This window comes from Macrosteles quadrilineatus, unplaced genomic scaffold (assembly GCF_028750875.1).
Source record: "Macrosteles quadrilineatus isolate MER2022 unplaced genomic scaffold, UCM_ALF_1.0 Scaffold_8__2_contigs__length_117827958, whole genome shotgun sequence".
Taxonomy (NCBI): domain Eukaryota; kingdom Metazoa; phylum Arthropoda; class Insecta; order Hemiptera; family Cicadellidae; genus Macrosteles; species Macrosteles quadrilineatus.
The window spans coordinates 95,324,771-95,336,703 of NW_026542601.1; the positions used below are offsets into that span (position 1 = coordinate 95,324,771).

Genomic DNA, 11,933 nt, shown 5'->3' on the forward strand with positions numbered 1-11,933 from the left:
GATTGGTGTTGATACTTGGCCCAGATAACGTTTAGCTGTCATTGTGCTATTAATATTAATTATGCTATCTAACAAAAAAGGTTGACATTAAATGCATTTGATTAGTGATTACATACATAGTACCATGACCAGTACATAAGTGTATGGGAAAGTAGTGAGTGATATCAGTCAGAAAAAGGTTAAGTAAGGAAGAAACATTGTTTTCTTTATAGAGCTATCTGCATTCTAAAAAAATAGAAACACAAACTGGCATGGAATATTTTTTTCTTTTTACCACTGTAGTACTGGGGGACCGAACCAGTTTATTTCAAAAGCAATATAAAGGAAACTTACATTTTTACAACTAATTTTGGCTTTTATTGTTTAAGTTTCAATGGAATTTCAATTTACTATGAACAGCTGTCCAAATTATGTAAAATGTAAAAAAGAGTGCATAAAAATTTTAAAATATACCCTTAAATAAGAGTAAAACATTTGAGTTGATACCAGTGCACTCAAAACATGATCACTCATCACTTATCAACACTGACTTGCTCTATTGCACTGATATTTATCACTTTGTACCATACTGTATTTTATAATTTGCTAGAATGTATATTGTGGATGGCTTGACTTTTTACTTGTTATTTTGTTCCAACATTAACCCATAAGGCCAATATTAATTTTTTTTTTCAAATTAGTTGTGTAGGGAAATATGAATTTTCCTAAGGTAGTGGTTGTTACCAATCACAGTTTTAGGCTATAAGTACCTTACCTAAATCCGGAATTTAGTCAAAATCCTTCCGCTGGATTTCAAGATATATATTCCAGGCAGACAGACAAACAGATATAGCTCTTATTATAGTATAGGATATCATGCCACCAATCACATACAAAATGAAAGCAATATAAAAATTTACTTCATTTCTTTATAATTATTATTGCAATTTTTTTATTATTGAGCTCACCAAATAGGAAAGAAATTCATCCCTCCAAGAATAACTTTTGTACTTTATAATAGTTTTACCTTTATAATACAATTGGACTATGATATAGGCCTAATACTTTTTGCTAGCCCTAAATAAATCTAAACTGTTTGCAGCAATCGTGTATAGGCTAGGCCTTGATCTTAAAATTGAAACACTTGGGAAAATGCACAGCTGTTATAACTAACACCTTAATAATTATTGGTAATTTTGTAAATGTAATGTAGGCTTTAATAAATCAATAGTGTTAACGTTTTCCACTACAAAACTAAATTTCCATTTGAGTATTTCAGAAAAAATTGCAATTAACTAACGACGTGTCACATAAAATACAGAGAGAGACTGCCAAGTGCCGACAGGCGTTAATATCTCTACGTCACAGTAGCTCTGACGTCAAAACTGCACTTCGCTCTGACGTCTGGTGTTTACATGACGTCACACGGCAGCCATTTTGTTGCCCTGTGCCACTACCGGAAGTGTCGGTCACTGCCCGAACTCCCCTATTGCGGTCTTGTCTCTCTTTTCTCCCATCCGAACCTCATTTGGATCATAACTATCACACTAACTTGTTTAGAAATAACATTAGTTGCACTTGGTTTTATTTATTACATATTTAAAAAATGATTCACAATTTTTGGTTGTTACGTAGAAAGAAAACGGTCATGTTGACATGTAGAACACAAAAAGAATGCATTATCACTGGGCTACCAATTAACAATACAGTAATACATCTAATAAGAAAAGGTTGACGTGTACCGTTCAATCGTAAAATTATAACATTCATTCCAGTATGTTTTTTCCTTCGTGATGGCATTATTAATGTTATTCTTAGGTTGTCGGTTACTCATCACTAAAATAAATTAATCACAATTTACTAAAAAATGTCGAGGTATATTTCAAGTTTACATCAAAACTCATCTTCAGCTAAACTTTCATGTTGTTACTAGAGGCTGAAGATGAGTTTTGATGTAAACTTGAAATATACCTCGACATTTTTTTAGTAAATTGTAATTTATTTTAGTGATGAGTAACCGACAACCTAAGAATAACATTAAAAAATATAACATAATAAAAATTCACAAAGATTTGTTTATGCTCTCGCCACAAAACATCCTAAACTCAATGTTGTAAGCACAAGCATAAACACATAAATACCAAATATTGTGTCCAATTCGAGTTCAAATTGTATTTTTTAAGTCGATAAAATTAAACTACCACTTTTCTCACTAGTACTGTAGTACAAACAGAAGGGGCTCGCTTTTGGAAAAATTTTACCTTAAAATAATATTGATTTTCAATTTATTTTGAACTTTGAACTATTACAACTTTTATTTACTATTTTTTCTTACTTACGGAACGGAACAGTCTGCATGTTGTTATGCATGCTGTTTCTAAAAGTTTTCTTTCAAATAATTTACTGACCGTAGGCCTACTCTAATATAAAATGGCGCATTTGCCCATTGAATTAACTTAACGTAATTTCGCTCAGCTCTTCACAACCAAAACAGTTGAGGAAGGTGAACAAACCGCCGCGTGAGAGCGCGGTTGTCGCGGTCGGGCAAATACGTGGCATCCCGCCGCGCCAAACTGCCGCCGCCCGCCAGCCGCCATCAGTCGCCGCTCGGCTGTCGACAGCGGTTCGTCGTGTGCGTTTTGAGGTTATCTTCCAGCGAACTCTTTAAACCATGTTCGACGTTGTCAAATTCATCGGTGAAGTACAGACTTACCCTGCATTGTACGATTTGAAGAGTAAGTTGTACAACAGAGACAAAAGGACTGAAAGTTGGCATCAGGTGGGACTTACCATGTACGACGACTGGGACGAACTTGATGATGACGAGATAGAACACAGAGGTGAGTTGAAGGTAGTTAATAGGTTACGTTGAAATTTATTTATCTCGTGTTATTCCCCCTAAATAATCCCACCACAGAGTAAAGTGAGTGAGATCAGTATGTTTTATCTATGGTGAGATGCAGAACCGATACAGATGGGAGAAAAGGGACAAGTGTAATAACGGAGAGCTTGCGGTTTGTCATGTCTTGCAGCGCGGGATTTTCGTTCTCCCAGTTTGCCGCCGCGATTGAACAGCTGTAAACCCGTTTAAAAGGCGACGAGACCACCACATTGAGTCCAAGCGGTGCGCTCGCTGTCACTTTTCTACATCTTTTTAACGCGTGTATTTTTTATGTGGTGGATGAGGAAACTAAAAATGTAAAATTTGTCCTACTACTTATTCTTTGATCTCGCCTAATTGTGTCCCCTTTCTCACCCCTCCTGTTTTGCTTATAACGAGTTAGAGAATAATGAACTAGGTATATTGTGATTACTATATAGCCGCCTGTTTAGTTCCGTTCGTAGCGAGTCGACGAATAAGCGGCGCGCGGCTACTTATGAGATTGTTTGTGTGTGTGGGTGGGTTCATTCTGGGGAGTGCGAATGATTGTTGCTTGGGGTTATAACATGGAACAGGGTTTTATGGGGTTTTCTTATTTTCGCCCTGAAAACATAAAATTTTGCAATTTCTTTCCAAACCATTTTGTAGAGCTCAAAAAAACAAATATCCTAATTTAGTAAATTGAAACATTGTTGTATGCCTAACGGTTACGGAAAACCCCAAAAAAGTGTAAATTTAAAATTAGCCTACTATGTCATTCTTATGGAGGATAAATACACTGTTGTAGCTTGCTTGTCTATGGACATATTTTCATTAAATTTTGAAATTTAGTTTACTTTATACTAAGCTATCAATATTTCAATAAAAATCCCTATTTTCTTCCCTGTAGCAGCAAACCTAAGTACTCATTAAAATTAATGATATTTAAATAGGAAATAAATCTGACAATTTTTAAAGGGAATAATTTAGTGTAATTCTAGCCAGGTAGATGGAAATTAGCTAGTCTGCAGGTTTGCTGCGGCGGGGGTACTTTTATAATATTTGTAACCTGCTCCCCTCTCCCCTCACAGATTAAGTACATAATTGCGTACATTATTAAGTACATAATTTTGAGTTTCATACCTTCCTAAATCCTAATGCTAATAGTGAAAACCACTTTAAATTCTTAACAATCAGGTTTTTAGGATTTTGCACTGAATACTTTTATTTTTTGCTTAACATAGGCTACAGTATATTAAAACTTATGAACAATGTCGAAATACTATAAAGAATTCCAGGTTTTAGGATCAAGCCCATCCCATAAAAACTCAACATTGATAATCACATATACAGTTTATAAGTTAAGTTGATGCCATTATTGTAGTTCTCTGTGAAGTGTACTTGCGTAGTATACCGACTACACCGATAAATCATCTATCTATATATATAATACGCTAAGCCGATTTTTGTAAACAGAACTCCTCCCTCATTTTTGGACCGATTTTGATGATTAAAGTGTCAAATGAATGGCCCTGATCTGTAGTTTTGCAAAGTCTTTTTCGTTTTTTGAAATCTTTATTAGTTTGGGCAGGATCCTCCACCAAAGTTGGATTTTCTCCCATAAGATTAACATGGAAGAATCCAAATATTTAATTGGAAACTTTGTCTCCATGAATTTGAGAGAACGACTGGGCGTAGAAACTTGGTAGAGGTGTCCAAAGAAAGGTCTTGGTCCCTAGATGAGTTACCAAAAGAAAAACTAAGTGAATCCCGTTAGGGCTCTGCCCCAGAAGCCCTTAAAGATCCCGCCACAGATTTGTTTACATTTTGTCCATGTGGATAATACTTTTAAATGAAACAGCTGTTAATTTAAAATTGTATTTTAAACAACACACATTTATTGGGAGTTACTGAATTGTCCAAAAGAAGTATTTGCAATGTTATTTTCTGATTTTAAAATTGATTTTCTTCTGTATCATGTCATATTTTGCAATACAGTATAACGTTCCATTATGAAATCAGTGGAAAATCCTTTTATCACAGTAACTGTTATTTAACAATTATTTCTTATTGAACTATCTTATATCTATTGTACGGGTTGGTGTCTGTCTTTTTCACCACTTTTGGCTATATTTTATCATACTATGAGATTATTGCCATACATGTTTTAAATCATTGGGAAAATCTTCGATTGTGTAATAAAATGCAAAATAATACAAGTGCAGAAGTGTCTTATAAGCTTCAACATCCCCCCAACCGATTTCCCAAAACTATGCTTGATGGTTATTTATTGGCACAGAAGTACGATATGAACTGACGTGACATGACGAAGGAAAAATCAAACTTGCACTGCAACGGATGGACCTCCCTTTTAAAGTTAGAACGTGTCTTTTCAATAAACAGATATTTTTCTCAAATAAAATCATAGATTAATCTTTATTAGACAGATGAAATCGCGGAAGTTTTAACTACAAAAGATCCACCAATATGATTTTAATACTATCTAAAGGTTCTTCTAAAAGAAGATGTACCAGTTAACATACTAATAATAACTCCGATGATGTACAGTATGGGAAATATTTTATTCATTGAATGATCAACCATATTTGGCAACTAACGCAATTAATATCATTATTGTTTTTACACTTATTACTCTTTAAACAATGCTAAATGCTCAAAATATGTATAATTTCACTCAATTTGTCGCAGTTATATCAGTTGCAAGCCTTGAAAGTAACCGTCGATTTCGACGGGTTTCACCTAGTATGTATTAATATTTTATGGTTCATCTTGTTTTGTCTCTTGTTAAGTTTTTAAAATATTCAGAGTTTATAATACCATTGGCGTACCTATTGCAATTTGTCCTCTTTTGTATTTGTTGCTTTTGCATCCATGCTATTTTTGTTTTAGCGTTTCAAAAATTGGGTTTTTGATTATTTTTAGATTTTACTAAGTTAATATTAATTGTTATTATTGTTTCTGCTTGTGTTACTAGTTATTTATTATTGCCTACTTACTTGCTGTGATACAATATTTATTAATTTTTCTCAAAGTTGTTGCGATTACTCTGTGTAGGTAGATAGCTGTAATGGACCCACACATGTTATTATTACTATTTCTTGTTTTTCACCTTTGGCCATCTGTAAAAAAATTAAATGTACAATGTAAAATGGTGTTTACTGTTAAATAAATCCTCTTCCAAATAACATTTTAATTAGTTTAAATTACAAAATCTTTCTAACACAACCTAACCACCCTTAGTTTAGGTTAGGTTATAATTATTTGGTGTGGCCTATATAATGCGTAAGTACCCAGGAGAGCAGGTCCTCATCTCTTCTCCTCCCGGTTCATACTTCTTCCTGAACTCATTTTCTATGCACGGGCATCGCCTATGTGGGGAATCACCCATGTGTTTAACACGTTCGCTACTGAGCGTCGCATATATGCGACGCCGCGGTCATTGCCACAGACCGAGGTATACATTTGAATCTTACACATAGACCGACTGTCACTTGGATAACAGTACACACAGACCACGGGCGAAAACCTGTAAAACAGTGATCATTTACATTGTAATACGCTACAATCGTGTTTGTAAATAAATTATTCTTTTTTATTTGTATTTTTTATAACCTTTTGTAATGTCGCATATTTGCGACACCCGGTCTACAGCGAAGACAATAGTGAAAATTATCATAGTTTTCTTGAAATAGACTACACGTCGCATATATGCGACAGTTCATTTTTTTGTGTTTTAAGGTGAAAGTAAGTAAAGAAATAAACAGATTATTCAAGAAAAGTTTATAACTGAACAAATATAAAAGCGACGTAGGATAATGCAGCATACATACTGCATACATACATACAGTGATGCAGAAAAGTAAAGACCAGTTTTTCCAACTATTATATGACGTCACCAATCATCATATCCACAGACCAAGCGACGCAGTTGTGCGTCAGACATCTCTGTAGACCACTGCAGGGAATTCAGTGCCTTCAAATAGACCACTACAAAGATATAAGCATTTTAAAAACATTAGAACCCCGACGCACATATGCGTCGGCAGTCTATTTTAATGTGACTAGCCGTCGCATATATGCGACGGCAGTCTATGGGTGGAAACCAGCCGTCGCATATGTGCGTCGCTGGTCCATGTGAATGGAACATTTCGTACTATTGCAGTAGCGAACGTGTTGAGTTATTTGTATTATTTTGTAGTTTTAGCGAATTTCCCATATAGGGAATAAGCTATTACCGTAGTACTCATGGTAGGGGTGCGTTCACAAAGAAAGCTGGTTACAAGTAACTTACTCTCAGCGCTTGGAACAAGCGCTTGAGAATGCTGTTGTGTGTTCACAACAAACGCTTGCATTTCTAGCTCAGTGTAGTCTCAGCTCTGGTTGAGACAATATCTTCCTCAAGTGATGAAGAGTTATTTTTGATTGAAAATGTAGAATTAAAAATTCGTAAAAGGAAAGTAGGTGTTCATGCAATTAACCGCAGAAGAGGTAGGTTCGGTGAACACCACCATCTATTTCCTCAATGAAATTGGATAAAGTGAGTTTTTTTTCTTATATGAGAATAGAGTGAACCACGTTTAATTACATCCTCAATAAAATTGAATGTGTTTTAGTGAAGTTTTGGGGAAATTGGGAAGCAACCTATCCATGCACCAGAACGAATTTTGGACCAATAATAAAACCTAAAAAATATTCGAAGGGAGTTTTAAACACCCTATGCAGGTAGCTGATTAATTATGATGCAAATATTATTGTGAGAATATACAAATGTTTTATTTTTCTAGGTAAATAAAGTAAAAGTATACAAGTTTCATCTATAAAAAATCCAACACTTAATTAATATATTGAATTAAATGTGTTTGCCTATAATTTTAATACATATATGTTATATTTGTCCTATTGGTTACGTTATTAAACATTCTAGGGGAAAACCACAATACGTGGGTAATATATTTTGTGATATTGGAAGCTCTAAATACTTGAGCTATCAACTCATTGACATCCATACTGCACTGTTAGTAGTTTGTAACTGACTGGTTCGGCCAACAAGCGCCGGAAAACAAGTACGAAACGTTCTTGCGTGCTTGTCAGAGCTTGTAACAAGCGCTTGCTAGCCGGCACAAGCTTTGTCTGTGAACACACACGCTTGATACTATGTTGACTTTTCTTACGCCGGTTCAAGCTTGCAAGCGCTTGCGAACAAGTGCTTGTAACCAGCTTTCTTTGTGAACGCACCCTAAGACCTGGACCCGGGACCGATTTACTTTTTCGTTTTGAGGTCCCTAGAGGCCAAAAACACCATCCGTTCAAATTCATATATTTATATATATTTATTTATTTATACAGTATATATATATATATATATATATATATGTCCGTTAGCACGATAACTCGAGCAAAAATTATCCGATTTTGATGAAATTTTGTATAAACGTGTAAACCTACATTTATTCGAACGAGTTCGCAAACCAGCATGATCGGACTATGGGAACGGGGGTTTATGGGAGTTTTATGGGGTGAAAATAGGTTTTTCCCATTTTTGACCCTAAAAACACAAGAGTTCTCTATTTTTTTACAAACCATTTTGTAGAGCTTAAAAAAGCTAATAATTTAGCATACTCGTATTGTGAAGCGTTATTGTGCGCCTAATGGTTGCGGAAAAAATTCCGAAAAATTGTAAATTTTAAATTATTTTGTTATTCTTATGGAGAATAAGTCAACTGTTGTAGTTTGTTTGTTTATGAAACTATTTTGATCAAATTTGGAAAATACATTCATTTCTTACCAAACTATTAACATTAAAAAAACTTTTTTTTACCCTCCCTGTTGCAGCATACCTAAGTACTCGTTTAACTAATTCTATTTAAATAGGGAATAAATGTGATATTTTTAAGGAGGCATTTTAGTGTAAATCTAATCAGGCTAATGGAAATTCGCTTAGTCTGCAGGTTTTGCTGCGGCGGGGGTATTTTTCAAATTGTTTTCATTTGATATCCTACAATCAATCTTACAATCTTACAAATCTCACTTTATTTTTTAAAGAGGTACATATTTTAAACCATTCAAAGCCCTAATTCATACATTGTAGGATAGCAAGGGGGTAAAAAATGCCTGTTTGCAAATGCAGTCAATGCTATCGCAAAACCGCTGTTTTATATGATTCTGCGATTTAAGCGGCGAACTGGTGATCTGTATAAGGTGCATGCCAGGTTAAAACCGAGAGATCTTTCTATGTGTTAGCCTACTTACATATCAACCTGGTATTTGGTTAATGTGTCCACCTGGTTACATGTCAACCTCGTGATGTGTGTACTTGGTTACATGACAACCTGGTGATTCGTTAAAGTGTGTACTTGGTTACACGACAACCTCGTGATTTGTTAAAGTGTGTACTTGGTTACATGACAACCTCATGATTCGTTAAAGTGTGTACTTGGTTACATGACAACCTCATGATTCGTTAAAGTGTGTACTTGGTTACATTTACATGACAACCTGGTGATTCGTTAAAGTGTGTACTTGGTTACATGACAACCTCGTGATTCGTTAAAGTGTGTACTACTTGGTTACATGACAACCTCGTGATTCGTTAAACTGTGTACTTGGTTACATGTCAACCTGGTGATTCGATAATGTGTCTAGTAGTCTACCTGACTGGTTACATGTCAACCTGGTAATTTGTTAATGTGTTTACCTGGTTACATATCAACCTTGTTATCCACCAAGAAATCCGTCAGATGTTTACCTGGTTAGTGGTTACAGATGAACCTGAACCTGGTAATACGTTTATGTGCCTACCTGATACCTACACGGCAAAATGTTTATTCGATCACGTTCAATTGTCTACCTGGTTTCAAGGAGATATTTTCATTTTTCCTTGTTCGGGTGTCTACTTGGTTACAAAGCTGCCAATGGTAATCCGTTTAGGTGTTTACCTGCTTACATGGCGACCTGGTGATCCGGTTTGATGGCTATATGTTTACATTTCGACCTGTTGAGGTTGCTAATCAGTAAGGTGGCGAACTGATGATATTGGAGGTTTGTCGAGAATAAGATGGAGATTTTACCAGGCAGATCTTCTAAATACCCAAGTGATAAAATTATTTCTCGAGGTTTGACCTTTCCCGATGAACTCTCCCAGCTATCTCGTTAGTTAGTGCATTCAAATTACGACTTTTAAAGGGTACTGTATTTAGAATTTTTCATAGGTAATTTCCCAGTTTATAAATCTGATATTCTTGCACATCATTACACCTATAATACAAATAAGATTGTTTGACTCACTTTTATTGTACAACGTAAATATGTTTTTCCTCGCAGAACCATTTCAACTAATGCGTATTTTCTTTTTTCAGTCAAGGACATGGCCAGGAAGTGGAAGTGTGTAAGAGATTCCTTTGTTAAAGACCACAGGGCTTACGTAAGTGGAAATACGAAGAAAAGATATTGTTACTCCGAACATTTGCAGTTTCTCCTTCCGTTCATCAAAGGGGGGACAAACGACGCAGAGAATAGCGACGGCGACCAGGAGATCTTACAAAGTACGATTGAATGTGATCCATTTGAAGAGCAAATTATGGACAATGATACTCATCGTGTGACGACCAGGGCTAACTCTTCCTACGGTACTGCTCGTGTTGGTAGAAGAGCAGTGAAAAGAAAGCTGGCTCAGAGTATGCTGCAGACCAGATCATCGCTGCTGCGGAATGTTTCTTCAGCCAATGACGTGACGAGATGTATGTCTCAGTTGGTCGAGATGCAAAGAGAAGAGAAGAACAGTGACCAGTTTGGTCACAAAGCTTTTCTGTTATCATTTGTGCCTGTTCTAAACAGTCTCTCTCTCCATGAAGCAATGCAGTTAAGAGGACAGATATCAGATATATTTTCAAAGCATTTTCAGCACCAATAACCACATTCTGACTATGTTACTGATGTTTCAGTCATATCATCTTTCTGGTACCTAGCACTCAAACCCATCAATTAATTCAACCATACCATGGTAAAATGCACAATTTTTATACAAACGTGTTTACTGTTGTTTCAACTTTGTTGGAGTTTCACAAGATGACTAGTCAGTAGTCATGGCTATGAACATGTTTGTGTAAGGCTATTTTTTTTTAAATACTGAATTAAATTTTATATGGAAATATCATTGTGCTCGGTTTTTCCCAACCAGTCTGCTAACTTGAGTGGTAAGAAATTTTATTCTGGATTGTATACTTCTTCTGACTAACTGATCTAAAGCTAAGGTAAATTGTGAAGAAATGTCAACGTCATACTTTGCACAGAAAATTATAAACCTTATTATTTTATAACATTATATTTCTTTGGCAGTTGTTAATTCCACCCTCACTCCATTTGGTGAACGTAAATCTCATTGTGAGCTGCGTAGTTTGATTACAGAGAGAATGCAAATAATTTAAACACATTTTAGAGAAACTAAGATCGCCTTTTTTATTGCTGCTTTGGACCACAGAGAAGTAAGATCTTACTAATCTATGTTTTTGGACGTACCTGTGGTATAAAATGGAGATCGCACAGCCAAAAATGAGAAAGACACAGAGGAAACAAGCTGTTGGGACAACCGTTCGCTTTTAGCTCTCTGGTATGGTGGAGAGGAATTTCGTGCTGTAGTAGGCAAGGGAGGAAAGGAGAGCGGAAGGGGACGACAAATAGAATTTGCTATAGACACCATCGACTGGTGGTAGACACCACTTAAGTCCACCATGGAATGTAACCTCTGTAATTAAGGTTATAGTGATGAATAAAGTTGTATGTGTCTACAACTAGTCAAAAAAGTAGTACCATAGAATAAATAAACACCATATTACTTCATATTATATTACTTCTTTATATTACTTCATCTATGGTAGTACCCTGGCTTTGAAAAAAAGAAAACATTAGGCCTACTTATATACAAATTGTATGACAACAGGAATTAGATTATTTTTTTATTCTCAAGAACAATGTTGTTACCAACGCATTACGTCCGGTGTAATCAATACACAAACAGCTCACAGGTTGGTAGATGAACTGACGACGCTTTGTTTGAAGTTCGAAGGTGTAGGCGCAC

At 35.5% G+C, this 11,933-nt stretch overlaps 1 protein-coding gene across 1 annotated transcript; it reads left to right on the forward strand.

The window, feature by feature from the left end:
- The first annotated feature begins 2,550 nt into the window (after nt 1-2,550).
- LOC129000971 (uncharacterized) lies at nt 2,551-11,104 on the forward strand. The gene is made up of 2 exons (XM_054428083.1): nt 2,551-2,819; nt 10,216-11,104. The coding sequence occupies exons 1-2, from the start codon at nt 2,651-2,653 to the stop codon at nt 10,767-10,769; spliced, it is 723 nt and encodes a 240-aa protein (XP_054284058.1). The 5' UTR covers nt 2,551-2,650; the 3' UTR covers nt 10,770-11,104.
- Nucleotides 11,105-11,933: the final 829 nt, after the last annotated feature.

What these genes read in the sequence shown, in the direction of transcription:
- LOC129000971 (XM_054428083.1), top strand. Translation starts at nt 2,651, where the DNA reads ATGTTCGACGTTGTCAAATTCATCGGTGAAGTACAGACTTACCCTGCA. An exon ending in TGACGAGATAGAACACAGAG is followed by an intron (nt 2,820 to 10,215) that starts GTGAGTTGAAGG and finishes TTCTTTTTTCAG; the next exon opens with TCAAGGACATGGCCAGGAAG.